Raw genomic sequence first — 27,998 nt, 5'->3', positions numbered from 1 at the left:
AGAAGACCCTGGGGTGAATGATCTTGTCTTCACAAGATTCGAAACCCTGTCCTGGCGTGCGTGCGTGAGAAGCGATGTGGGAGTCTTGGCCATGAGGCCTGGAGCTGCTTCGTGCAGCCTCTCTCCCTGGGCCCATCTGGCCTCCTTCCTGGGCCGGGTCTTCATTTCCTTCGTCGGTAAGGCAGAGGCTGTAACGCTGCCAACTTGCCCCGCCTTGCGGGTCAGGGCAGAACTTGGCAGATGCTGGGCTGAACTTAGCACGGTACGTGGCTTGGAGATGGTGCCCAGGAGAGGCTGGAAGTGTCTGATGATTTCTGCTTATGAAAAAGAGTAAGAAGCTGGCTGTGGTGGCTCACACCTGTAATCCCAGCACTTTGGAAGGCTGAGGCGAGCAGATTGCCTGACCTCAGGGGTTTGAGACCAGCCTGGGCAACTTGGCAAGACCTCGTCTCTACAATAAATAAAAAAATTAGTGGGGCATGGTGACGCATGCCTGTAGTTTCAGCTACTTGGAAGGCTGAGGCAGAAGGATTGCCTGAGCTCAGCAGGTTAAGTCTGCGGTGGCCATGAGTGTGCCACTGCACTCTAGCATGGGCCACAGAGTGAGACTCAGACTCAAAAAGAAAAAAGAGTAAGAGTAGATGTATCTAAACAGGACAGTTTTCTCTGGGTGGTAGAATTAGTGATAATTTTCATTTTTTGTTTTTATTTTTTGGGGTTTGTTTTTTTTTTTGAGGCAGGGTCTTTGTTCCCCAGGTCGGAATTAGTGGTATGATCACGGCTCACAGCAGCTTGGCCTCGTGCGCTCAGGTGATCCTTCTGCTTCAGCCTCTCAAGTAGCTGGGACTACAGGTACTCACCACCACACCTGGCTAATTTTTAAAAAAATTTTTGTTAAGGTAAGATCTCACTATTTTTCCCAGGCTAATCTCAAACTCCTGGGCTCAAGCGATCTTCCTGCCTTGGCCTCTTAGAGTACTGGGATTATAGGTGTGAGCCATTGCACCCAGCCCATTTTTTTTTCTTTGTGGTATTTTAAAATGTTTCTACAAAAGTGTATTTTTTTTTTTTTTTTGAGTGGAAGTCTCACTCTGTCACCCAGACTGGAGTGCAGTGGCCGCTTCCGGCCACCGCAGCCTCGACCTGCTGGGCTCTGGCGATCCTTCCGCCTCAGCCTTCCAAGTAGCCGGAATTACAGGCATGCGCTACCACGCCCGGCTGATTTTTTGATTTATTGTAGAGATGAGGTCTCGCTGCCCAGGCGGGTCTCGAACCCGCGGGCTCAGGCAATCCACTCACCTCAGCCTCCCAAAGGCGCGGGATTACAGGCTGAGCCACCGAGCCCGGCCAAAAGTGTATTTTTATAGTCAGGCTAAAAATGACTGGTACTTGAAATTTCTTTTTTAAGGCTGGGCTTGGTGGCTCACACCTATAATCCCAGCACTTTGGGAGGCCAAGGTAGGAGGATTGCCCATGGGTTTGAGACCAGCCTGGGCAACTTGGTGAGACCTCATCTCTACAATAAATACAAAAATTAACAGAGAGTGGTAGTGTGTGTCTATAATTCCAGCTACTTGGAAGGCTGAGGCGGAAGGATTGCCTGAGCCCAGTAGGTCAAGGCTCCAGTGACCATGAGTGTACCACTGCACTCCAGCATGGGCAACAGAGTAAGACTTCAACTCAAAAAATAAAATTAGGCTGGGCTTCGTGCCTCAACCTGTAATCCCACGCCTTGGGAGCCCGAGGTGAGTGGATTGCCTGAGCCTGCAGGTTTGAGACCCGCCTGGGCAACTTGGTGAGACCTCATCTCTACAATAAATCAAAAAATTAGCTGGGCGTGGTAGTACGCACCTGTAATTCCGGGTACTTGGAAGGCTGAGGCGGAAGGATCGCCGGAGCCCAACAGGTCAAGGCTGCGGTGGCCGGGAGCGGCTACTGCACTCCAGTCTGGGTGATAGAATGAGACTCCAACTCAAAAGAAAATTAAATAAATTAATTAATTAATTTAATTTAATTTGAAAAAAAACTTCTTTTTAAAAAAATCCCACAGTAGAAACAAAAATGATAGCACTAGGAGGTGAAGACATCCATTCAGTCTTTGCAGAAGACACAGAGGTCCCAATGGGACTCTGGCCTCTTCTGTTTGGGCCTGTCACTCAATGTAATATAGATGGCAAGACACTGTCTGGGTACCTGGGGGACAGCAAGAAGTGGCCTCTTAAAAAAAGTGGCATTTCATAGGCACTCACAGTCCTTTCAGAGAGACAGATGTGGTAACCTGTGCAGACAGTGGCCCATACTTTTTGATTCAGCCTCATCATAAGGGTCAAATGTCTCTGTCATTTTCTTTCCCTTTTTTTAAAATTCTGAGACAGGGTCTCACTCTGTCGCCCAGACTGGAGTGCAGTGATGTGATCACAGTTCACTGCAACCTCTGCCTTGGGCTCAAGCGGTCTTCCTGCCTCATCCTCCCCAGTGACTGGGACTACAGTGCATACCACCACACCCAGCTAATTTGTATAGTTTTTTGCAGAGGTGGGGTCTCACTGTGTTGCTCAGGCTATTCTGGAAATCCCGTCAGCCGTTTCCTCACAGGGTCCTCACTGGCTTGTGCAGTGCTTAGTCATTGCAGGTGGAAGTGACACCAGGTGTATCCGTGGAGGAGCAGGCCTGATCACTACTGGCTGCTGGGGTGGAAGCCTGCAGTAGAGAGGCACTGGAGCTAGGCCATGAAGGATGGGTGGATCTGGGAGAGGAGGGTGCAAGGCCAAAAGCAGGGTCCTGGGGGACACACAGGCCCCCCATGGGGCATAGGGGCACCTCTTAGAGCCCCTTGTCTTGAGCCCCTGGTGCCGTTCAGTGTCTCCTGCTGGGAAATGGCTGTGAGGGTCAGAATCCCCCACCAAAAAAATTATGGATCCCAATAACAGGACTTTGAGGAAGCAGACCTTTGGGTGCAGGGAGAGCATCTGGGCTCCAAGCAGCCAGGCCCCAGCTGTGACCGTGGCTGGGCTTCCTGTAGGAGGACAGTAGCCCAGGGTACACAGCCCATCTCAGAGGGCGGGGGCAGGGTTTAGGCGGCCATCCTTGCCCAACGTGAACTCCAAGTGCACAGACCCGTGTTCCTCAGGGGCGGCAGAGCCTCAATTCCTTGTGGGTCCTTATGGTAGAGACGGGGACGCTGACATCAGGTGCAGGCAGAGACGCTGTGTGGACGTCGTGCTCTCACCCAGCCCAGCTCAGCCCATCCTCCTTCCCTCTCTCCCAGGTCGCCTGCCCCTATGTTGGCTGCGGAGAATCCTATGCCGATCACAGCACCATTCACGCACAGGTGAGTGGGGTGACAGTAGCATGGGCTCTGCTGCCAGGTGGCCTGGGGATCAGCCCTCAGCTCAGCACCTCAGTAAGTAAGTTACCTTAGCTAGTAAGCGCCATCTGCCTGCTCTGACCTCAGAGGCTGGGGCAATAAAATGGGGTAACAATAGCAGGGACAGGAGAGGGTGCAGGTGAAAGCACTTTGTACCTGCACCATTGGATGAGTGGCCACTCTTGGGTCCCAGACTGAAGGGTTCTGGGATGAAGCGTGAGCACAGCCGGGCTTCCAGCCTCTGCCCTTGGGGCCTCCCACTGAGGCTGGAAGGAACAGTCCACTGCAGGCTGGGTGTGTGTGAGGCCTGGACCTCACATTGGATCCTACCCTCTAGGCAAAGAAGCACAACTTGACGGTGAACCTGACCACGTTTCGGCTGTGGTGTTACGCCTGTGAGAAGGAGGTGTTCTTGGAGCAGCGGCTGGCGGCATCCGCGCGGGGCTCCTCTTCTAAGTTCTCGGAGCAGGTAATGGGTTCAGCAGGCTACGCGCGGTCATCAGTGACACTGTTGAGGATGAGGGGGTGGGACCCGAGTGTCTGGAATGTGGGGCAGTAGGCCTCAGACATAGTTTGTTCCTGGGTGCCTGTGTCTTTAGGTGATGTCGAGGAGCCTGTGTCCACACGTGCTCACTCCAGGCTTGTGAGGTGGTGAGGGTGCGGAGGGAACTAAGAGTGGGGCCTCCCTCAAGCAGCTCGCGGGCCATGGGCGACTGTGTGGAAGTGTAGGGTGGGGGCCCAAGGCTGCGGGACCAGTGTAGACCCTTCCAGACATTTTATTTGTTTTTGTTTGTTTACTGAGTCAAGGATCTCACTCTGTTGCACAGGTTGGAGTGCAGTGTCATGATCACGGCTCACCCTAGCCTCGACCTCCTGGGCTCAGGCAATCCTCCTGCCTCAGCCTCCCAAGTAGCTGAGACTTATAGGCACATGCCACCACCCCCAGCTAATTTTTGTATTTTTTGGTAGAGACGAGATCTCGCTATGTTGCCCAGGCTGGTCTCGAACTTCTGGGCTCAAAGGATCCTTCTGCCTCGGCCTCCCAAAGTGCTGGGCCGCCATGCCCCACCTCTTCCAGGGCTTACAGAGAGGACTGACAAGGTCACAGACAGCAACCGCTATGGAAGATAGTGTGGCAATATCTAAAGGAACTAGAAATTGACCTTCCATACCATCCACCAATCCCCTCCTGGGAATTTACCCAGAGGAACATAGACACCTGCACACGCATGTTTATTGCCACACCATTCATAATAGCAAAACCCTGGAACCAACCTCACTGCCCATTAAAAGCAGACTGGATAAATGCAGTACATATACATGATGGAATACTATGCAGCCATAAAAAGGGACAAAATCATGGACTCCTCAGCAAATCGGATGGAACTGGAGACAGTCATTCTTAGCAACCTGTCACAGAAACAAAGAACTGAATACCACATGTTCTCACTCATAAGTGGGACGGGAACATGAGCTACAATATCCCAAGGGATGGACTGGCAGTAGTGAGACAATGCTGGGGTAGGAGGGGAGGGGGCGCATAACCACACAAAGGGTCCCTGTTCCTAAACCAGAGTAAGTGAGGGCCAGTGGGAGGCTCAAACTTCACCTGTGCATACATGACCTGTGTACCTGCTCTGACTTGTACCCCACACCTTTATAATAAAAAAGTACAAAAATAAAGCTAGGCTCAGTGGCTCAGCCTGTCATTCCAGCACTTTGGGAGGCTGAGGCGAGTGGATTGCCTGAGTCCACAGGTTTGGGGCCAGCTCGGGCAACTTGGTGAGACCTCATCTCTACAATAGATAAAAAATTAGCTGGGCAGGGTAGTGCACACCTGTAGTTCTGGCTACTTGGAAGGCTGAGGCAGAAGGATTGCCGGAGCCCAGCAGGTTGACGCTGGGGTGGCGGTGAGTGTGCCACTGCACTTCAGCCTGGGCAACTGAGTGAAACTCCAACTCAAAAAAAAAGTACATAATAATAAAAAATAAAATGGTTCCTTGGGGAATTCTGAGTAGTCGCTTGGAAACCACCTAGGAATGTCAGCCAGAGAACAGGGCCCCTGAGCAGCGGGTTGAGGGGAGCTGGGCAGCCTTGGGGGTGGTGGACCAGCAAGCCCAGGCTCTGGAGGGCCTGGCCCCGGGCCTGTCCCTGGGTGACGGTTAGAAAGCTCAGCTGTCAGGAAGGCTGCCAGAGGTGCCAAGGGAGAAACCAGGCGGCCAGGACACGTGTGTGCATGTGCATTGCTGCATCTCCTCTGTTCATATCACATGATAGGTGTTCCATAGATGTTTATTAATGCTTTTATGAACTTGGTAGGTATTTATGAATCTTTATTTTGAAAAAAACTATAAAATGGCTGAGCATGGTGGCTCACGCCTCTAATCCTAGCACTTTTACGAGGCCAAGGCAGGAGGATCACTTGAGACCAGGAGTCCGAGACCACCTGGGCAACATGATGAGACCTTGTCTCTATAAAAATTCAAAAAAATTAGCCAGGCATGGTGGCTTGTGCCTGTAATCCCAGCTACTTGGAAGGGTGAAGCAGAAGGATTACCTGAGCCCAGGAGGTCGAGACTGCAATGAACTGTGATGATGCCACTGCACTCCAGTCTGGGTGACAAAGTGAGACCCCAAACCCCTCCAAAAAAACTACAAAACAATATATGCAATATCCTATTTTTGTTGTGGGTGTGTGTTGACAGTTAAGAGTCTACATAATGGACATATGGGCTATTAACAGTGATTCTCTCAGCAAAATGGGATTGCATGCTGTCTCTGTTTCAATTTTCCCCCCAAATGTGTTATAAATGGCATATTCTTTTTTATTGCAAATAGGAGATATGTGGCAGGGAGTCCCCAAGGCAAGGCCACCAATTCTGTTCCTTTCCAGTGTCCTTGCCTGGCGCGGGTCTGCAGGGCTGGCCTTCCCACCCTTGGGAGCGCACAGGCCTCCTCCCCTCCCCCCCATTTTTCCTCACTCTGGGTCTCTGTCACAGGACTCTCCACCCCCCTGCCACCCTCTGAGAGCTGTTCCTATTGCTGTGGCTGACGAGGGAGAGTCTGAGTCCGAGGACGACGACCTGAAGCCTCGAGGTAACGGCCCTCAGGACGGGAAGCTGTGGGGCCAGGTTGGAGGCCGCCATTGGAGGTTAGAAGCACCAGGATCTGGTGTCTGTTTGCACCATGCTGCCATGGGAAAGGAAGGACGGGGTGACAGACAAGTGGTACTGCAAGCTGGCTTCCCTCAGAGAGCTGGCCAGCCCAGCTGAGGTCCTGGAGACCTGGCTGCCTTGTCCCCTCTCTCAGCCGTGTGACCGTGGGCAGGCTGGCCCTCTGCACCCAGCCCTGGTCTGTCCACTATGGACAGTGGGCCTGGCTTGATGGAGGAGCAGAGGGGGACATCTATTGGGTACACTCAGGTAACCACAGCTGTCATGAGCAGGTGCTGCAGTAGCTCACTTGGGAGATTTCAGGGTGGAACACCACCACTGTGCCCTCTGGCAGGGCCTGAGGTTGAGAGCCACAATGCTGCTCGAGTGTGACTTCTGAGGTCTCCTCACCAGGTCAGGATGCTCATTCCCCACCTCCATGGTGTTTGTTTCCCAGGCCTCACGGGTATGAAGAACCTTGGGAACTCTTGCTACATGAACGCAGCCCTGCAGGCCCTGTCCAATTGGTAGGTTACCAGCTAATTGGGGGACTGGGGCTGGGAGCTGTCCCTGGCAAAGCCATGGGCACAGTCACAGAACCCCAAGCCGTGTTGCACATGCTGCCCGCAGATGCATGTATAGGACACACGTCAGAGTCCCTAAAAATGTGCATGCCCTTTGACCCAGCAGTCCCTCCAGTAAGGATCAAGCTATGGGAGATGACCAGAGATGCCGAGGGTCATACATGCAGGGATGCTTATTGCTATATTTATGAGGGGGGACCCAAAGAAACCCTCAATATTTATAAAAATTGTGTATTACATGTTTAAACTTCAGTCACCTTTAAAGTACTCTCTGTTGGATGCAGTGCACCTATCGAGAGGCTTTTTCCACTGCTCAAAACTGTTTCTGAACTCATCAATTTTGATGCCTTTTAGTGCTTCTGCCTTTTTTTGTTTCACCTCTTCCACATGTCATGCCTTTTTTTTTTTTTTTTTTTTTTAGTTAGAGTGTCATTCTGCTGCCCAGGCTGGAGTGCGGTGGCATGCTCACGGTCACCACAACTTAATCTGCTGGGTTCAGGCAACCCTTCCACCTCAGCCTTCCAAGTAGCTGGAACTACAGGCGTACACCACTATGTCCAGCTAATTTTTCTTTATTTATCGTAGACACAAGGTCTTGCCAAGTTGCCCTAGCTGGTGTCAGACCCCTGGGCTCAGGCAATCCTCTTGCCTCTGCCTCCCAAAGTTTTGGGATTATAGGTGTGAGCCACTGTGCCTGGCTTGTCATGCCCTATTTTTTCAAAAACTGGTGAACACTCAGCATGGTGGGGGCGGTATGTTTACAAATCACCCATCATGAAATGGGCAAACACATTGAGAGAATCTCCAAAAACAAAAAAATTAACTGAAGCTGAACGCAGCCTCTCACAAAACACTAGTTGGTACACTGATGCCAAAGGGTTTCTAGAACACTTACCTAGCAGGGAAGTCTGTACTACAAGGGGCCTGACCTCAAAAAGATAATTCAGTTTTTTGGGGGTCCTCCCTCATACTGGAAACAATACAAAGGTCTGTCTGCCAAAGAGCATACACTCACTGTTGTCTGGCCTAACAGGAGGACAGAGAGTGTGGCGCGGATGGTATGTATTGAAACAGAAAGGGGTTCAGATCTGGTGAGTGGGGAAAAAGGGAGATTGTAATGCTCTGTCGGGTACAGTCCCATCTCATGGGGAAATGTTTGTCCCATCATGGACAGGCTGTCAATTCCATGAGGCCGGGGATGTCTCCTATGCCCGACACAAGGTCTCCCACCCAGTGGGGATTCAGTATGTATATGGGAGAAAGGGAATGGATATAGAAAACTGTGGAAGGAGATGCCCTGGAATGTTTAGAATAGCTAACCTCAGGATGTTTGCTTAACAGATAGCTCGAACTACAGGCGTGAGACACTACAACCCGGCTAATTTTTTGATTATTGTAGAGATGTGGTCTCACCAAGTTGCCCAGGCTGGTCTTGAACCCCTGGGCTCAGACAATCATCTCACCTCGGCCTCCCAAAGTACTGGAATTACAGGCTTGAGCCACCACGTCCAGCCTAAGATAACTTCTAAAAACATAAGGGCCAAGCATGGTGGCTTAAGCCTGTAGTCCCAGCCACCTGAGAGGCTGAAGTGGGAGGATCGCTTAGGTCCAGGAGTTCAGGGCTACAGTGAGTTATGAATAGCCTGTGAATAGTCACTGTACTCTAGCCTGGGAAATGTTGTGAGATACTGTCTCTTAAAAAACAAGAAGAGGGCTGGGCATAGTGTAATTCCAGCACTTTGGGAGGCCGAGGCAAGAGGATCACTTGAACTCACTTGAGTTTGAGACCAGCCTGGGCAACATAGCAAAAACCCATCTGTACAAAATAAAAATTTTAAAAATTAGCCAGGCATGGTAGTGCACACCCATAGGCTCAGTTATTCGGGGGCTGGGCAAGAGGATCGCTTGAGCCCAGGAGTTTGAGCCCACAGTGAGCTATGATTGCACCACTGCACTCCATCCTGGGCCACAGAGTGAAACCCTGTCTCTAAAATAAAAAGAAGAAAAAGGGAAGTGCAGGATCCACCTTCACCTGGAAGGTTTCTGCAGAACAGGCTGAGGGGAGGAGCAGGAGCCTTGGGCCCTCCGGCATGAAGTCCACATCTAGCCTAGGAGAGGCGGGGGAGTGGATATATTTCCCAGGGCAGCCCACAGCAAAGTGTCACCAACTGGATGGCTTCAACCTGATGTGTGTGTTTTTCTCCCCACTCTGGAGGCTGGAAGTCCAGGATGAGGCTGTCAGTGGGGTGGGGTCCCCTGAGGTCTCCCTCCCTGGCCAGCAGACGGCCGCCTCCTTGCCATGTCCTCATGTGGTCTTGCCTGTGTGCTCCATGTATCTGCTGCTCCTCCTGTAGGTCCACATTTCCTCCTCCTGTAAGGACCCTAGTCAAGTTGGATCAGGGCCCACCCTAATGAGCCCATCTAAAGGCCCTGTCTCCAAACACAGCCACATTCTGAGGTTCTGGGGATTAGGGCTTCACATATGGATATGGGGGATACAACCCGGCCCACAGCACGTGGGTTCCTTCTTGTCACCTACAGGCATCTGCAGGCATTTCTGGGTCTGGGGACTACTGTGTATCCCCATGTGAGCACTCAGGGCATTTCTACACCCAGCTCTTTCTTTTTTATTTTTTGAGTTGGAGTCTCACTTTGTTGCCCAGGCTGGAGTGCAATGGCACGATCACAGCTCAACCTCCTGGGTTCAGGTGATCCTTCTGCCCCAACCTCCCAATTAGCTGGGATGACAGGCATGTGCCACCACACCCAGTTAATTTTTCTTATTTTTTTTATAGAGATGGGGTCGGTTGTGTTGCCCAGTCTGGTCTTGAGCTCCTGGACTCAAGCGATCCTCCCACCTTGGCCTCCCAAAGTGCTGTCCACTTTCTTCTAAACCACCCGAGCACCTCTTGCATCCTCCCCTGACCCAGCTCACTCTCCCCTTGCCCCAGCCCCCCGCTGACCCAGTTCTTCTTGGAGTGTGGAGGTCTGGTGCGCACTGACAAGAAGCCAGCCCTGTGCAAGAGTTACCAGAAGTTGGTCTCTGAGGTCTGGCACAAGAAACGGTGAGTGACTGCAACCCTAACCTCAGGCAGCTGTGGGGACCAGGGCTTCCTGTCAGCACGCCGACAGAGCACTTCCTGTGGATTCAGCCCTGAGCCAACTGAGGGCACCCAGGTGATGCTTGCAGCAGGCCTGTGGGGTATGGGTAGCATCTGCCCTGCTTAGAAGTGGGAACCTGAGTGCAGTGAGTGGTAGGCCTCTAGCTCAAGGTCACACAGCCTGTGAACGGTGAACCAGAACTTAACCTGTACCCCAGCCATAGCCACTGCATGGGTATTCTCATCCTCAGCCATGACTGTGTGTGTGGAAGGGGCCACGTCAGAGGGGCAGCGCAGACTGGGCCGGACCTTCCAGCACAGTGTGAGATGGATTGAAAGACTAGAAGCTGGGATTAGGTCTGTTTCTCCAGGAAAAGTCAAAGTTGGGAATAATTTAAAGTGAGTGCATAGAAACGTATTAAGGCTCATGCCTGTAATCCCAGCACTTTGGGAGGTTGAGGTGGGAGGATTGCTTGAGCCCAGGAGTTCAAGACAAGCCTGGGCAACATAGCAAGACCTAATTTCTACAAAAAAGAAAAAGAAGAAGAAAGAAACATTAAGTGTAGATGGAGATTAAAAAACAGTATGATGCAATGGCATTCCAGTTGCATGAGAAGCCAGGCCTAGTGTGTTGCCTGTGTGCACTTTTCTGTGTGTATCTGTGTTTTCACAGAAGCATCTGGAAACCCTGATGGTGGGTGTCTGTGGGTGGTGCTGTTACTGGCGGTGCTGCTTTGTTGTGCTTTTGTGTCAGTTTAGATTTTTCAGTAACAAAAATGGATTGCTTTTGAAATGAGAAGCACAGTAAGCGTCTTAGAATAAAATCATGTTCAAGGTGGGCTTGTTGTGGAGGTGCCGCCATCCCATTTGCTCTCATTCCCTGGTTGATGACTCGATGTCTTCCTACTTGTCTGCAGAGATGTGTGAGCCTCTCAGGGCACCTGGCCGGGTGGGTACTTCCCCATATTTCAGGAAATGACTGAGTCTGCTCCGGCCTCACTGCCTGCCTGCCTCCTTCCCTCAGGGTTGAGTAACTCGGGTTGGGCCCCCTGGACTAATGGATTTGGGCTTCCCACAGGCCAAGCTACGTGGTCCCCACCAGCCTGTCTCACGGGATCAAGTTGGTCAACCCAATGTTCCGAGGCTACGCCCAGCAGGTAAGCCTTCTGAGCTACCCAGGGACCCCGGGGCCATCACCCACAGGGACCCCTGGGGACCATCAGCCTCTAGGCCTGGCTTTGAAGCCAGAGCCAGTGAGGAAAACAGCAACAGCTGAGCGTTGCCAGGCAGGTCTCATGGACCAGCCTCTCGCTGCCCAGGCCCTTCACGAGTGAGGACAGTGGAGTCTCTCACAGCCTCTTTATGTTTAGCTCCAATTTACAGTCTTACTGTGTTGCCCAGGCTGGGATACAGAGGCTCAGGGGGCCAAGTCACCTGCCCAGGTCTCACAGCTGGTAAATGACTGAGGGAAATTTGAACTTGGGTGGCCTTGCTGAAGAGCCAGTGTGCCCCTGCTGCACTCCAAATGACACACAGATGCTTGTTCCTTAGACCAGGCAAAATGTCACTTTTGGGAGGGTGTTCAGGGTCTCACTCTGTCACTCAGACTGGGGTGCAGTGGCACAATAATAGCTCACTGCAGCCTTGACCTCCTGGGCTGAGCCAATCCTGCGGCCTCAGCCTCCCCAGTAGCTGGGACTATAGTGCGTGCCACCATGACCAGCTAATTTTTAAGATTTTTTTTGTAGAGACGAGGTCTTACTATGTTGCCCAGGCTGGTCTTGAACTTCTGGGCTCAAACATTCCTCTCACTTTGGCCTCCTAAAGTGCTAGGACTACAGGCATGAGCCACCATGTCTGTCCTTATCTATTTTTTTATAAATGAGATGGAGTCTCACTTTGTTGCCCAGACTGGAGTACAGTGGCATGATCATGGCTACTGCAGCCTTGACCTGCTGGGTTCAGGTGATCCTTCCACCTCAGCCTTCCAAACAGCTGGGACTGCAGGTATATGCCACCATGCTCGGCTAATTTTTTTGTTTTCTTTTTTTTTTTGAGTTGGAGTCTCACTCTGTCACCCAGACTGGAGTGCAGTGGCCACTCTCAGCCACCGCAGCCTTGATCTGCTGGGCTCCGGCGATCCTTCCGCCTCAACCTTCCGAGTAGCCGGAATTACAGGCATGCGCTACCACGCCCGGCTGATTTTTTTGATTTATTGTAGAGATGAGGTCTCGCTGCCCAGGCGGGTCTCGAACCCTCAGGCTCCCAAAGGCGCAGGATTACAGGCTGAGCCACCGAGCCCAGCTGGCCTCACTTTTATTGAAGTAAAAATTTTGATTAAAACTTTTTTTGAATTTAGAAAACCCCTTTGAAACCAGCTCTGTTCTGTTGTACAAAAGCATAGAAAAGACAAAGCATCCAGGTGCAGTGGCTCATACCGGTAGTCCCAGCACTTTGGGTGGTAGAGGTGAGGTGATTGCCAGAGCCCAGGGGTTTGAGACCAGTCTGGGCAACTTGGTGAGATCTCGTCGTCTATACAAAATTTTTTTTTTTTAATTGGCCAGGTGGCTGGGCCTGATGGCTCACACCTGTAATCCCAGCACTTTGGGAGGCTGAGGTGAGAAGATTGCCTGAGCCTGGGGGTTTGAGATCAGTCTGGGCAACTTGGCGAGACCTCGTCTCTACAATAAATAAAAAAGTATTCAGGTGTGGTGGCATGTGCCTATAGTCCCAGTTACTTGGGAGGCTGAGGAGGAAGGATTCCCTGAGCCCAGGAGTTTGAGGCTGTAGTGAGGTGTGGTCGTGCTGCTGCACCCCAGGCTGAGCACCAGTGAGACTCTGGCTCAAAAACATGACAAAACAAAAAAAAACAAAGCAGAGTGCAGTGATGGATACAACTGAACCCCAGCCGATGGGTTCTAGCGTCCAGATTCCTGCCACAGTCTGCTGCACAACTGGAACGGCCACCCTGGGCCTGCAGGCAGAGCTGGGCTGGCTGGGCTGCCTCTTCTGCTGCCTGACTTGAGGGCCACAGATGGAGTGGCAGTCATGCAGCGACGCCTTTGGCCTTCTTCTGCCCCCTCACCCAGCCTGCTGTCCTGTTCCAGGGTGTGGGCTACTGGCCTTAGCTTCTGCCCAGAAGCCCTGCATTGCCTGGAAACCCCTCTTTCTGGGGAGTAACCACATCCACAATGATCAAAATTCACTGTGCACTGTTTTTAAAGCTAGCATGACATGCCGTCTGGGCACAACCCTGGTTCACCCTCACAGAATCTTCACGTGGTTGGTATTGTTGTCACCTGTGTTACGGTAAGGCGCTCAGGTGACACAGCACATAGTGGCCGGGATGGGACTCAGGTCCAGCTGGGCCCGTTCCTCACCACAGCACCACCCTGATTTTCCAAGGCACCCTGCTGGCGCTCAGCCCTGGATGAGAGCACCTTGGAGCAGGGCCACGTGGCGGCTGCATGACGTCCAGCTGGCCTCCAGAAGGTGCATCCCTGTCTCTGGGTCTTGGACCTAATGCAGGGTATGTTGCTGAATCTGCACTGTAGATGGAGCTGTGGGCCTCTTTTAATGGCCAAAGGATGCTTTTGTGCTTCTGCCTGGGGGGGATTTTGGCAGGGAACACACAGTACTCTTGTTAGAAGGAAGAAACTGAAAGAGAAGTAGATGGCATATTGAAGGTCAGTTCCTAAAAGGGCCTTTCACCAGGCACAGTGGCTCATGCCTGCAGTCCCAGCACTTTGGGAGGCCGAGGCGAGAGGATTGTGTGAGCCCAGGAGTTCAAGCAATATAGCAAGACTTCATCTCTATGAAAAACAAAATAATTAGCTGGGCATGGTGACACACGCCTGCAGTCCCAGTTATTCAGGAGGCTGAGGCAGGAGGATCACCTGAGTCCAGGAGGTCGAGACTGTGGTGAGCCATGATCGTGCCATTGCTCTCCAGCCTGGGTGACAGAGTGAGCCTCACTCAAAAAGGAAAAAAAAGTCCTTTCAGTGTGCCTGCACAGGACATGTGTCGTCTCCCTGATGCAGCGTAAACTAAGTCATTCATCCCTCTAGTCTGGAGTCTGACACTTTGCCTCAGAAAATCCACTCTGAGCTCTCCCTTCCCTCTGCTGGAACCGAGAGAGCCAGGCTCCTCTCTCTAGACTCGTGACTCCAGGCTGGCTCTGGCGTGACCCACCTCCTTGAGGTCAGGACTTGGGCTGGGGGCTACCAGGGGCTACCAGGGGCTACCAAGTCCTCCTCCGTGGACCGGCACCACCTGAGAGCCCCCCAGTGCTGGGGTCGGCCACCATCACCACCCGAGGGCCTCCCCTAGTACGTCTCTTGTGCACTCAGACTGGGCTCAGTGAGGGCCTCTGCCTGGGCCGCTGCTGGACTGGTAGCCTAGTGAAAAGTGGCCAGAACAGAAGGTTGCTGCTGTGACTTGAAACCTGGCCAGCCTGCAGAGGCAGCTTAGTCTGAGCCATGCCCAGGCCACAGGAAGTGAGGGTACATGGGGGACTGTTACAGGGACGGACTGGGGCATCAGAGGAAGGGTGGAGCATGCAGGTGGCCTGGCCTGTGGGTGGCATCGCTTGGGCGGGACTTAGCGGATCCCTCCCTATCATGCTGTGTCTTCCTCCCTGGGCTGCCTGTTCCCCCCCAGCCTCTTCTCCAGGGTGCAAGTGACTTCAGGGCTGAATGGGGTACTCCTCCCTCCCCACGCCGAGCCCATAGCACATGCAGGTGATTCAGAGTTGGATGGGCCCAAGTGCACACCTGGCTCAGCAACTTCGCGGCTGCCTGACCTGGGCGAGTCCCCTCGCCTCTTGAGCCTCCGTGCCCTCCTCAGCAGGATGAGGCTAGAACAGACCGCCCTGGGAGGCCGCCGTGGGAGGTTGGGCAGCTCGTCCGCCGCATGAGGCACCCACGAGGACCCGCTGGACATGCCGGTGTCCTCGTCAGCGGTGGGGCGATCGATGCCAGTTCCTCCTGCCCTGGGAAAGCCCTGCTGACGCGGCCCCTGTTCCAGGACACCCAGGAGTTCCTGCGCTGCCTGATGGACCAGCTGCACGAGGAGCTCAAGGAGCCGGTGATGGCCGCGGTGGTGCTGGCGGAGGCTCGGGACTCGGATTCGAGTGACACGGATGAGAGGCGGGAGAGCGACCGGAGCCCATCAGAGGACGAGTTCCTGTCCTGTGACTCAAGCAGTGACCGCGGTGAGGGTGATGGGCAGGGACGTGGCGGCTCGCAGGCCGAGGCGGAGCTGCTGATCCCAGATGAGGTGGGTCGCGCCATCTCCGAGAAGGAGCGGATGAAGGGCCGCCGGTTCCCCTGGGGCCAGCAGCGCGCCAACTCGGAGCAGGCAGACGAGGACGCCGACGTCGACACCACCATGGCCGCCCTGGACGACCTGCCCTCAGGGGCTCAGCCGCCGTCGCCACGGTCCCCCAGCCCCTGCTGGACGCCAGGTACCAGCCAGCCGGGGCTGCTGGGAGAAAGCTCAGCCTCGTTGGTCTGATATCTGCCGTGTGCCAGGCATCCACAGGCAGTAGCCTGCCCTGGGGAGTGGGTTCTTCCACTGCAGGTGAGAGTCAGCCTTGGGGAGTCTAAATAGTCCTCTAGGTTCACTTGGCTGGCAAGATTGGAGCTGAGGCAGATCCCTGCCCTGAGTCCTAAGCCCCAAGCCCTTGGGTTTTTTTTTTTCGAGTCAGAGTCTCACACTGTCACCCAGGCTGGAGTGCAGTGGCACCATCAGGGCTCACCTCAGCCTCGATTTCCTGGGCTCAGGCAGTCCTCCTGCCTCAATCTCTCGAGGAGCTGGGACTACAGGTGTGTGCCACCACGCCCAGCTAATTTTTTGATTTTTTTGGTAGAAACAAGGTCTCACTATGTTCCCCAGACTAGTCTTGAACTCCTGGGCTCAAGCAATCCTTCCGCCTCAGCCACCCTAGGTGCTGGGATTGCAGGCGTGAGCCAACGCACCCAGCCTTCAGTTGGAAATGGAACAGACGAGTCTTGGGGCCAAGGGTGGGCACGGGATGGCAAAGACATTGGGTTCAGGCCTTCATGTCATTAGGAGGTGCTGGCAGGTGTAGGGGACCCTGCCCGGGCCCTGGCTGGTGTAGGGGACCCTGGCCCAGCTGATGTGGCCGCTCTGACCCAGCATGGCCACCTCTCTGCCCCCAGAGCCGGACAACGATGCTCACCTCCGCAGCGCCTCTCGCCCCTGCAGCCCCATCCACCACCATGAGGGCCATGCCAAGCTGTCCAGCAGCCCTCCCCGTGCGAGCCCTGTGAGGATGGGGTCATCATACGTGTTCAAGAAAGGTTCGCAGGGGTGGCAGGGAGGACAGGTCAACTTAGACTGAGTGGCACCCAGCCCTGGCTGCCATTTCTAGCATATGTTGCTGGGGCCAAGCAGTGTCTTCCTCACGCGGCATCTCTGAACACTTTGGCCCCAGGAACACGGTGGGGGGAGCCCCATTTTGCAGACCATGACACCAAGGCGCGAGGAGGTGAGCCGCACACCTAGTTGCACGACTCATTTTTTTTTTTATTTTTTAAAATTTTTTATTTTTTTGAGTTGGAGTCTCACTCGGTCGCCCGGACTGGAGTGCAGTGGCCGCTCCCGGCCACCGCAGCCTCGCCTGCTGGGCTCCGGTGATCCTTCCGCCTCAGCCTTCCGAGCAGCCGGAATTACAGGCATGTGCTACCACGCCCGGCTGATTTTTTGATTTATTGTAGAGATGAGGTCTCGCTGTCCAGGCGGGTCTCGAACCCGCGGGCTCAGGCAATCCACTCACCTCAGCCTCCCAAAGGTGCAGGATTACAGGCTGAACCACCAAGCCCGTCTCGCACAACTCATAAAGACTCCACCCCGGACCTGGCCAGAGAAGCCCCAGGCTGCCCCCTCCCCAGCCAGGTGGGGGGCGGCTGGGTCTAGTCCCACGCTGTGTCCCCAGCCCAGGTCCCGAGTGCCGGCAGCCGGAGGCGGAAGGAGCAGCACCACCGCAGCGTCATCTCAGACATCTTCAACGGCTCCATCCTCAGCCTCGTGCAGTGTCTCACCTGTGACCGGGTGGGCGTCCGGGGATGGGGGAGCTGGGCCGGGTTGCCAGTGGCCTCAGTGGCCCTCACTCTGGTTGGGACTGGGGGTGGGGCTCTCTGTCTGGTCCTCACTGCCTTTCTCCAGGGGGAGGCCCTGGTTGTAGGCCTCCATGTCCAGGGTCCAGGGAGCAGGCTTTCTGCCCTTCACCTGGGGCCTGGGACTGGGGTTCAGGGTGCAGACGCTGCCAGAGGGTGGCACCAGGCTGACCTCCACCTCCACAGGTGTCCACCACAGTAGAGACATTCCAGGACCTGTCGCTGCCCATTCCCGGCAAGGAGGACCTGGCCAAGCTCCACTCTGCCATCTACCAGAACGTGTCAGCCAAGCCGGGCGCCTGCGGGGACAGCTACGCCGCCCAGGGCTGGCTGGCCTTCATTGTGGAGTACATCCGACGGTGCGCCTGCCTTCCCACCAGCTGGGGGTGCAGCAGGCCCTGCCCTGGCTCTCCTGGGCGGGAGACAGACGGCACAGCAAAGTCCCAGCATTTGCAGGGACCTGAGCGATTCCCAGGGAGCTCGAGGCCCCAGGCTGCACGGGAGTGTGCTAGATTGGCTGGGGCGTTCCTCGGCCACCTCGCGGTAGCTGGGATTGGGTGATCCCTGGAGCTAGAGGACAGTGACAATGGGCAGTGGCCATGCAGCGGCTAGAAGGGAGGGCAGCAGTGGGACGCAGGCCTGGCCGGTGGAAAAGGCAGCCGCAGCTTCCCCGGGGCTGCCTCCCCTGCCTGGCCAGCGACCACCCAGCCAGAGGAGGGGGCAGCGTGATCCTGACCCATCACAGACGAAGAAGACCAGCCTTAGGGAGGGGGACGTTCCTCTGCCAAGGACACAGAGGTGTTTGGCTCCATACCTCTGCACCTGCCCGCCATGCCAGCATGGGCCTCCAGGGTCCTTCTGGGGCTCAAGCCTGAGTAGATTTCAGCTAGAGTCCCCCAGGTCCCGTTCAGCACATGGCACCCTTTTTCTCTCTCTGTAGGTTTGTGGTGTCCTGTACCCCCAGCTGGTTTTGGGGGCCCGTCGTCACCCTGGAAGACTGCCTCACCGCCTTCTTTGCTGCTGATGAGCTGAAGGGTGGGTGCCATGGCTGGTAGGGGTGGGATGCAGACCCCACGGGCCACACCACAGGCCTGTATGAAGCCCAGGGCTTGGGGAACTCGCCACTAGGGGTGGACGAGTAGTCTCATTCCTGCCACCCGCCAAGCTGGAACTGGGCTGCGTGTCCTTCCAACCCTCGCCTCACCTTTTTTCTAATTTGGTGGACAAAAAGTATGCCTTAATTTTACATTTCCTTGACTTTTAAAATATTATTTTAGTTGACGTTTCACTCCGTCACCCAGGCTGGAGTGCAGTGACACCATCATGGCTACCACAGCTTTGACCTGCTAGGCTCAGGCAATTCTTCCTCTTAAGCCCCTAAGTAGCTGGGACTTCAGGCACGTGCTAGGATGCTTGGCTAATTTTTTTATTTATTGTAGAGGCAAGGTCTCGCCAAGTTGCCCAGGCTGGTCTTGGAATCCCTGGGCTCAGGCGGTCCTCTCACTATAACCCCCCAAAGTGCTGGATTACAGGTATGAGCCACCGTGCCTGGCTGCATTTCCTTGTGCATTTTTTGTTAAGTTTATTGGCTGTTCGTATTTCTTTCTTTTTTTTTTTCTTTTTTCTTTTTGGTGGAGATGCTGGGGATATTTGTATTTCTTATTTTGAAATTTCCCATTTCTGTCCTTTTTGTATTTTTCTGTTGGCTACTTGGCATCTTAACCTTTGGACAAATCCTTTTTTCAAATTGTGGTAAAATACAAATAATGCAAAATTTACCACCATAACTATTTTTAATGTTATTTTTGGCATACAGTGTACAGTTCAGTGGCATTAAGTTCATTCACATTGTTGTAAAACCATCTCCTCATCCTCTCTAGAATGTTTTCATCTTGCAAAGCTGAAGCTGTGTGTTCACGAAAGCGCTCCCATTCTCCCTCTTGATTACTCTAGGGACCTCAGTTCAGTGAAATCACATGGTGCTTTTGCCTTTCTGGCTCCTTTTACTGAGCTCTGTGTCCTCAGTGTTCATCCACGCGGGAGCGTGTGTCAGAGATTCCTTCCTTTCTTGGACTAAGTAATATTCCGTTGTGTGGATGGACCCCCGTTTTCTCCTATCCATTCATCTGACAAGGGACACGTGGGTTGTTTCCGGTTTTTAGCTACTGTAGATAATGCTGCTACGAACACGGGTGTGCAAATACCTCTTCTTTTTCTTTTTTTTTTTTTTTTTTTGTGTTGGAGTCTCACTCGGTCGCCCAGACCGGAGTGCAGTGGCCACTCCCAGCCACCGCAGCCTCGCCTGCGGGTCTCCGGCGATCCTTCCGCCTCAGCCTTCAGAGAAGCCGGAATTACAGGCATGCGCTACCACGCCCGGCTGATTTTTTTGATTTATCGTAGAGATGAGGTCTCGCTGCCCAGGCGGGTCTCAAACCTGCGGGCTCAGGCAATCCACTCACCTCAGCCTCCCAAAGGCGCGGGATTACAGGCTGAGCCACCGAGCCCGGCTAGGTTTTATTTCTTAGGCATAAATCATCATGCTCACTTTTTCACGCCCTGTTTTCCATCCCTGCTAACCTCTGACCTTCTGTTTTCCTGCCCCAGGTGACAACATGTACAGCTGTGAGCGGTGCAAGAAGTAAGTGTGTGTCCCGGAGGCCTTTCTACTGTGGTCCTGTTTCCAGCATCTGTGCTCCACACACGTCCCCTGGGTCTCCCAGACAGTCCCATCCTGCCCTTCCGGAAGAGAGCTGGGGGGTGGGGGTGGCTGCTCCCTGACCCTTGCTCCCCGCCGACACTGGCTCTCACTCTTGTGCTTCTTCCCCAGGCTGCGGAATGGTGTGAAGTACTGCAAAGTCCGCCGGCTGCCCGAGGTGAGTGTGGTGGCCTCCTCAGCCCTATGGGCTCCTCCTCCGTCTTGCAGTAGGCCAGGGAGCTGGTGGTACTCAGGGGACGGGGACCCTCGTCACCTCTCAGGTGTTTCCGCACGAAAGAGGCCCACGGAGAGTCCGGTGCTTTGGTGGAGAGACCTGGGAAGGGCTGGCAGGAGCATGTTTTCCAGTTGGCAACCTGGTGCCCTCACTCCCTGTGGCGTCAGCTTGTTCCTTGTTCAGCACATTTGTGAGGAGGCTGACCTGGGGCTGCAGAGGCAGCGCCCCGAGTGAGGCCGGTCTGGCCCTGGGAGGGCGTGGCGGGAGGAGGGCTGGCCAGCCGACTGTCGGCGAAGGCCTTTCTGCAGAGGGGTGGCCGAGCGGGACCTGGGGAGTGGGCGGGTGTCAGCCCCATGGAGCGAGAGCCAGGAAGGAGCAGCTGGGCCACCCCGCACAGGAATGGGCACCCCCAGAGGCCCACATGGCTGGAGCAAGGGGGAGGGTCCCCCCGGGCTCGGGACAGCCATGGAGGAACCTTCTCGAAGTCGTGCTGGCAGAGCTGCTGGTCAGGTTCCTTGGACGGTGAACTTGCCAGGCCTGCCCTTCTCAGCAGCAGAGCCTTGAGGTGATCTGGCTGTAGGCCGAGCCCAGTCTGGCTCCTGCATGGACGCTTTGATTGTGCCAGCGGCATCCACGGGCACAGGGTCCACCTGCTGGCCTGGGCCTCTATGGGAGGCTTCAGCTGTGAGGGGTCGCGTTGTTTCCACCTGTTCGGCCCAGCGTGACCACATGCTTGTTCCCCCCAGATCCTGTGCATTCACCTGAAGCGCTTCCGGCACGAGGTGATGTACTCCTTCAAGATCAACAGCCACGTGTCCTTCCCGCTCGAGGGGCTCGACCTGCGCCCTTTCCTCGCCAAGGAGTGCACGTCCCAGATCACCACCTACGACCTCCTCTCGGTCATCTGCCACCATGGCACGGCAGGCAGTGAGTGGCACCCCGCCCCCGCCGCCCCCGCCCCCGGCCCCCGTGACCCGCCCACTCTCTCGTGCAGGTGGGCACTACATCGCCTACTGCCAGAATGTCATCAACGGGCAGTGGTACGAGTTTGACGACCAGTACGTCACCGAGGTCCATGAGACGGTGGTGCAGAACGTGGAGGGCTACGTGCTCTTCTACAGGTGGGCACCGTCATCGCCTCGCCCCCAGGACCCAGCCTCCTGTGGGAAGTTGGGTGCTGGCTCTTTCAGCCTCTGCTTGGGCATGTGGGACTTGGAGCCAGAGAGCCCTGTGTAGTCAGGCTGTGTCAGGAAGAGGGGCTGTGTGGGAGACTGGGCTATGCATGGGAGACCTAGGCGGGCTTCAAGCCTGCGGAATAAGGATTTGAGCTTTCCAGAGAGAGCACTTGGCTGCTGTGGGCAGCCCAGCGGGGCAGGTTTGTGCCTGTGGGGTCCCGGGTGGCTGCTGGGCGGGGGAGGCCCTTGGAGGGCTCGGGAGATGGCAAGCAGTGCTGGGGGTCCCGGGTACCCTGGCATGGGAGGCTCTGCACACCTGGCTCCGTGCGGCCAAGCACAGCTGCTCGCACCCCCAGGAAGAGCAGCGAGGAGGCGGTCCGGGAGCGGCAGCAGGTGGTGTCCCTGGCCGCCATGCGCGAGCCCAGCCTGCTGCGCTTCTACGTGTCCCGGGAGTGGCTCAACAAGTTCAACACCTTTGCGGAGCCGGGGCCCATCACCAACCAGGCTTTCCTCTGCGCCCACGGAGGTGAGGCACCTCCCCGTGGTGGGGGGTGGCGGCCGAGCCCCAGATCTCCCACCCTGTGGGGTCGGGGGCGGCAGCCGAGTCCCAGCTCTCCCCACCTGTGCCTTCCCCCAGGAATCCCCCCCAACAAATACCACTACATCGACGACCTCGTGGTCATCCTGCCCCAGAACGTCTGGGAGCACCTGTACAACAGGTGAGGAGCCGGGTGGCCAGCCCTCCGTGGTCCTGGCCGAGGCTCGGCCAGGTGGGGGAAGGGCAGGGGAGGAGGCCCCGGGCCCCATGGCCCCACGCTAACCTCCACGGCAGCACAGACACAGCCCCCGCCTTTGAGCCCAGCCTCGGTGGAAAAGTCGCCATCCTCTGGGGGACTCCTCTTGGATCCTTCCAGCCACGAGCGGCGGCAGAGCGAGCACCCATGGCGTGGAAGGGCCGGGGGAGCTGGCTGCAGGGCGAGGGTTGGGGGGGTGGCCGGCCTCTGTCCTCCACCCTGCGCCTGCCCGAGCGGCTTTGGGCTGGGGCTGCAGGACAGCGGCAGCGCCCGAGCCTGGGGCGTCAAGTCCACACACGTGGTTCTCCCGTGGCCATGCCAGCCCAGGCCTGGGTCTCCCTGCAGCCGGGGGCTGGGGCCGGCCGGAGCCAAGGCTGTGGGCACACAGACAGGAGGAGTGGCCGGGAAGTCGTCACTGCCCTGCAGCTTGCTGGCTGTGCCGCCTCCAGGTGCGAGTCAGGAGCAGACTCGGGTGCTTCTTGTCTTACCCACAGCCCTTGTGACACTGCCCTCAGGGTCCGGCAGGGCAGCTGTCAGCCAGCACAGCCCCTGCAGAGGGAGCTGGAGCACCGAGCTGCCCTTCGGCCTGGAAGCAGGGGCCCCACCGGCTCTGCGGTGCTCCCAGGCTGTGAGGGAGACAGGAGCACGCAGGCTGAGACAGGGCACTGCAGGGGCGGGGTGCAGGAGTGGGTGCTGCCAGCCCAGCCAAGGCCGCGCATCGCCCAGATGAACCCCAGCCCAGTCCGCTGCCCTGGCTCAGGCCATCTCTCCCCTCCGGCAGGTTCGGAGGCGGCCCCGCCGTCAACCACCTGTATGTGTGCTCCATCTGCCAGGTGGAGATCGAGGCGCTGGCCAAGCGCAGGAGGACGGAGATCGACACATTCATCAAGGTGCACGCACTGGGGGGGCCTGGGGTGCTGGGGGCCGGCTCCTTTAGCCTCCACTGGGCATGTGGGGACTCGGGGCCAGAGATCCCTGTTGGGAAGGAGTGCTGTGTGCGAGGCCAGACCGTCAGATACTTAAGAGGACTTCTGGCTTTATTAAGTCAAGGCCCATTGCTTGGTGTGTACTGAGCCACTGCTGAAAGAATAGGGAACAGGGTGTGTGTCTCCTGGTCCTAGCCTGGGCCTAGCCGGGTGCCGTGACTCATGCCTATAATCCTAATACTTTGGGAGGCAGAGGTGGGAGGACTGCTTGAGCCCACGAGTTTGAGACCAGCCTGGGCAACTTGGTGAGACCTTGTCTCTACAAGAAATCAAAAAATTAGCCGGGCGTGGTGGTACATGCCTGTAGTCCCAGCTACTTGGGAGACTGAGGCAGAAGGATCCCCTGAACCCAGCAAGTCGAAACTGATGTATTCCAGCCTGGGCAACAGAGTGAGACTCTGACTCAGAAAAACAAAACCGGCTGGGTGCAGTGGCTCACGCCTATAATCCCGGCACTTTGGGAGGCTGAGGTGAGAGGACTGTCTGAGGTCACAGGTTTGAGACCAGCCTGGGCAACTTAGCGAGACCTCTTTTCTATAATAAATCAAAAAACCGGGCCGGGCTCGGTGGCTCAGCCTGTAATCCCAGCACTTTGGGAGGCCGAGGTGAGTAGATTGCCTGAGCCGGTGGGTTCGAGACCCACCTGGGCAACTTGGTGAGACCTCATCTCTACAATAAATTAAAAAATTAGCCGGGTGTGGTAGCGCGCACCTGTAGTTCCAGCTACTCGGAAGGCTGAGGTGGAAGGATCGCCGGAGCCCAGCAGGTCGAGGCTGCGGTGGCCGGGAGCGGCCACTGCTCCAGTCTGGGCGACAGAGTGAGACTTCAACTCAAAAAAAATGAATAAATAAAATAAATAAATAAATCAAAAAACCAGTCAGGTGTGGTGGCACGTGCCTGTGATTCTAGCTACTTGGAAGGGTGAGGTGGAAGGGTCACCTGAGCCCAGCAGGTCGAGGCTGCGGTGACCATGTGCGTGCCATTATACTCCAGCTTGGGTGACAGAGTGAGATTCCAACTAAAAAGCAAGAAAACACAAACCTGGCCCTGTTATTTCAACCAAATAGTCCTTTATTGTGGAGCTGTCCTGTGTGTTGGGGGGCATCCCTGGCCTCAACCCGCTAGATGCTAGTGATGACCAAAACGACCTCCAGACACTGCAGAGTTCCCCTAGGTGAGGACCAGTGGGCTTACCAACTGAGTGGGAAGGGGCCTGAGATAGCTGGTAAGTGAAGGCTGGGTGGGGGCTCATGCCTGTAATCCCGGCCCCTTGGGAGGGTCTCTGGAGGCCAGGAGTTCAAGACCAGCCAGGGCAGCATAGTGAGACCCTGTCTGTACAAAAAATAAAAATATTAACCAGGCATGGTGGCATTCACTTAGAGTCCCATCTACTCTGGAGACTAAGGCGGGAGGATTGCTTAAACTCAGGAGGTCGAGGCTGTAGTGAGCTGTGATTGTGCCACTGCATTCCAGCCTGGGCAACAGAGCGAGACCCCGTCTCCCCCCAAAAATGTAGTAAGTGAAAAGCGAGTTATAAAATAGGGCCTGCAGCGGGCCCCGTTTGGAAGACAGACTTCTCCGCAGAAGCGCGTGTGAGGCGGGGCACCTGCGCAGGCCCCTCCCTGCCGCGCGGTGGACAGGGCCAGGGCTATGTGTCCTTTCCAGGGGAGGGCTGAGCGAAGCCTGCTGAGGGCTGCCTGTGTGTGGTGGCTGTTAGAAATGCCGCCCTCAGGGCAGACGTGGTGGCTCACTCCTGTCAGCCAGCAACTGGGAGGACTGCTTGAGCCCAGGCATCTGAGACCAGCCTAGGCAACGTAGTGAGGCCTCGTCTGTACAAGAAGATAGAAAAATTAGCCTGGTGTGGTTTCACGTGCCTGTAGTCCAAGCTACTCGAGAGGCTGAGGTGGGAGGTCTGCCTGAGCTGAGAAAGTCGAGGCCTGACTGTGCCCCTGCACTCTAGACTGGGCAATAGAGTGAGATCCCAACTCGAAAAGAAAAGAAATGATCCTGTCAGAAGAAGAGCTAATGGTTAATGATGTAAGCAAATAGACACGTCTCATTGAGTGGGGAAATAGCATCTACCGTCTCATCTCAGTTGGGTTAAAACATGGTTATTGAACAAGAGTTACCAGAATGTCACTGGCAATCCTCTCTGAGGGCTGGGAGTATCCAGGCTTCTGCCCTTTCTTCCTGAGCGTCTGGTGTTTTTGTGAGCGCCGGGAGGGTCGGGGTGTCCACCCTCCATGTGGGAGGTGCTGGTGGCTGACGGCCCTCTGTCCCCACCCGCCGGCCAGCTGAACAAAGCGTTCCAAGCCGAGGAGTCTCCCAGCGTCATCTACTGCGTCAGCATGCAGTGGTTCCGGGAGTGGGAGGCCTTCGTCAAAGGGAAGGACAACGGTGAGTCCGGGACGCTGGCGAGGGGCGGCGGGGATCCCCTCGGGGCGCCCAGGCCTGTGCCTGCTGGCAGGTGCCACTCCTCCAGAAGTGAGTGGAGAGCCTGGGTGCCCTTTCAGTCCCGAGCTGGGAATGCTGTCCCCACGCTGAATGGGGCTGCCCGGCACCCCGAGCCTCACAGGGAAGTGGCAGGAAGCTGCGCGTGGCCTGCCCCCGCCCGCCGCGTGCCAGCTGCTCCGCCCTCCCGGAAGGCCCTTGGCTGAGAGCTGTTGCCCTCACTCATGGAGTTCTGCTGATAGATGGCTTCCTGCTCTCGGAAGAGATTTGGACCCTGTCACCCGGTCCCTTGGACTTATGGAGGCAGAGACAGGCTGCATCGGAGGGAGCTCCCAGGGTGCCCAAGTTCAGCAAAGATCCGCAGAGCCAAGCGCGGATGCCTGTGGCCACCCTCAAGCCCACTCTCGGGCTCCCAGACCAGGGTTCAGGGCCGGCAGGGCGGCAGAACCCACAAGTCCCACACACGGGGCCTTTGCTCTTTCCAAGACCGCTGCCCCAGAGGGGCGGGCCCTTACTGCCATCCGTTGCCTGCCAGCAGGGACGATGCCAGGGATACTGGCCGAGGCGGTCAGTGTGACTGTGGTTGAGAACGTGGCTCTGGAGTCCCTGCCTGGCACAGATGCACCCGCCTTGCCCTGGGCAGGGTCTTCACCGGCCCAGGCCTTGGTTTCTGTCCCAGTAAAGTTCTCATGTCACGCAGTCGTTGAGGATTAAGGGAGACAGTGGGGCATGTGGAGAGTGGGCTCAGTGAGATGTGGGCGTCACCCACCCGCCACCAACCCCCGGAGTCCAAGCTATTGTGTGTCCTAGAAATTCCCTCTGCTGAGCCCAGAGGAGCCTTCGGCGGCCAAGCACCTCGCCCTGTTAGAGACCGTGTGGACCCCGAGGCCCAGGCAGCCTCTGCGGAGGGCGTGTGTAGGGGTCTCACCCAGGATGGCTCTGCGCTATGGAGGGTAGAGGGTGGAGGCCGCGGCAGCAGCTGATCCTGGAGAGGCCGGAGGCACTGAGCCCACCCGTGTCTGTTCCAGAGCCCCCTGGGCCCATCGACAACAGCAGGATTGCGCAGGTCAAAGGAAATGGCCACATTCAACTCAAGCAGAGTGAGTCGCCAGCTCTGGCCCCAGGCCCAGCTGGGCTCCCCCGCCCCCACCCCTGGTCTTAGAGTCAGGCTGACCTGGCACCCAGGTCCTCCGGCCTCCCTCACCCCATCTTCCCTGTTCGCCCACTGTGGGTCTCGCCGGCCCTGTCCTTATGTCACCGCCACCCCTTGGGGAGCGAGGGACACGGCATGTCCTCCGGGCCCTTGGCAGAACGATGTTTCCCTGGCAGATCCTAGTTTCCACCAGTCAGCTCTGCGTAGAAGCCCTGGGTTGCCCACCCCCGATTCAGGACTGGCCCTTTTTAGCCCCCCGCCCGGGACGGCGTCTCCCTCGAGGTGGCAAGGCCAGCCGAGCCATGCCCTAGTGCCTCCTGTGCCCCGCAGGCGCTGACTACGGGCAGATTTCCGAGGAGACCTGGACCTACCTGAACAACCTGTATGGGGGCGGGCCCGAGATCGCCGTCCGGCAGAGCGTGGTGCAGCCGCAGGACCCGGAGGGCTTCCATGGGGAGCGGAAGATCGAGGCTGAGACTCGGGCCGTGTGACTTGGTGGGCCAGTCTGTAAGTCACCTGACCAGGGCCCTCTGGCGCCTCTCGGGTCCTCCCTCTCCAGAGCTGCCCTGTGTCCCTCGGAGTGTCCCTTGGAGCGCCCGAGGGTCACTTCCCGGAGCCCACCTTCCATGGGGCTGAAGGGCCTTGTGTGGCCACGCCTGCTGAGTGCCCGTGCGCCACACAGGTGTGCCTGCGGGCCTGCATGTGCCCTGCTCCCCGCAGAGGGGGTGTCTGTGCCCAGGAAAGAGGCCGGTGCCAAAGCCCAGCGTGGAAAGAGGCAGAGATGCTGGCTTGGTTCGCAGTGACTGGTGCTGCCGCCAAGAAATATATTCACTTCAGACTTGTTTCAATGATAGGACTCCGTGATACTGGTGTGGGTCTTTGACCTGGCAGTGCCCATGCCAGGCACCGTCATCGTGTCCCCCACATGCCCTCTTGCCCAGCTCTGTCCCTGGAGTCCGATGCCGCCCCCTCCGAGGCTGTGGCCTGGGCCGGCATCTCCCCAGAACCCCAGAGGGGCTGGTCAGTGCTGCGAGTGGCGCAGCCAGAAGCTGTCACCCTACTTCCATCACCACCAGAGGGCCCCTGAAGCCCAGGCTGGCTGCGCTTTTGCAGGCTGGGGACTTTGGACAGTTTGGGCCGGGGGATGCCCGGAGGAGGGGTTGCAG

General features: G+C 56.3%; 1 protein-coding gene across 1 annotated transcript in view; it reads left to right on the top strand.

The window, feature by feature from the left end:
• USP20 (ubiquitin specific peptidase 20) overlaps window positions 1–27,341 on the top strand; it is a 35,261-nt gene extending 7,920 nt beyond the window's left edge. The window contains exons 4-24 of the mRNA XM_008050341.2: window positions 3,269–3,331; window positions 3,705–3,836; window positions 6,367–6,463; window positions 6,977–7,046; window positions 10,055–10,168; window positions 11,283–11,361; window positions 15,230–15,668; window positions 16,387–16,527; window positions 17,163–17,278; window positions 17,530–17,702; window positions 18,284–18,378; window positions 19,948–19,981; window positions 20,171–20,216; window positions 21,020–21,200; window positions 21,268–21,394; window positions 21,805–21,974; window positions 22,086–22,167; window positions 23,024–23,132; window positions 25,523–25,625; window positions 26,708–26,779; window positions 27,163–27,341. Of these exons, the coding sequence (XP_008048532.1) occupies window positions 3,269–3,331; window positions 3,705–3,836; window positions 6,367–6,463; window positions 6,977–7,046; window positions 10,055–10,168; window positions 11,283–11,361; window positions 15,230–15,668; window positions 16,387–16,527; window positions 17,163–17,278; window positions 17,530–17,702; window positions 18,284–18,378; window positions 19,948–19,981; window positions 20,171–20,216; window positions 21,020–21,200; window positions 21,268–21,394; window positions 21,805–21,974; window positions 22,086–22,167; window positions 23,024–23,132; window positions 25,523–25,625; window positions 26,708–26,779; window positions 27,163–27,323 (2,604 nt within the window). The 3' untranslated portion in view covers window positions 27,324–27,341. The remainder of the gene's footprint in view (window positions 1–3,268; window positions 3,332–3,704; window positions 3,837–6,366; window positions 6,464–6,976; window positions 7,047–10,054; window positions 10,169–11,282; window positions 11,362–15,229; window positions 15,669–16,386; window positions 16,528–17,162; window positions 17,279–17,529; window positions 17,703–18,283; window positions 18,379–19,947; window positions 19,982–20,170; window positions 20,217–21,019; window positions 21,201–21,267; window positions 21,395–21,804; window positions 21,975–22,085; window positions 22,168–23,023; window positions 23,133–25,522; window positions 25,626–26,707; window positions 26,780–27,162) is intronic.
• Window positions 27,342–27,998: the final 657 nt, after the last annotated feature.

This window comes from Carlito syrichta, unplaced genomic scaffold (genome assembly GCF_000164805.1).
Source record: "Carlito syrichta isolate Samal-C Ts95f unplaced genomic scaffold, Tarsius_syrichta-2.0.1 Scaffold144297, whole genome shotgun sequence".
Lineage (NCBI taxonomy): Eukaryota > Metazoa > Chordata > Mammalia > Primates > Tarsiidae > Carlito > Carlito syrichta.
This window is presented reverse-complemented; position numbering and strand designations above follow the sequence as displayed.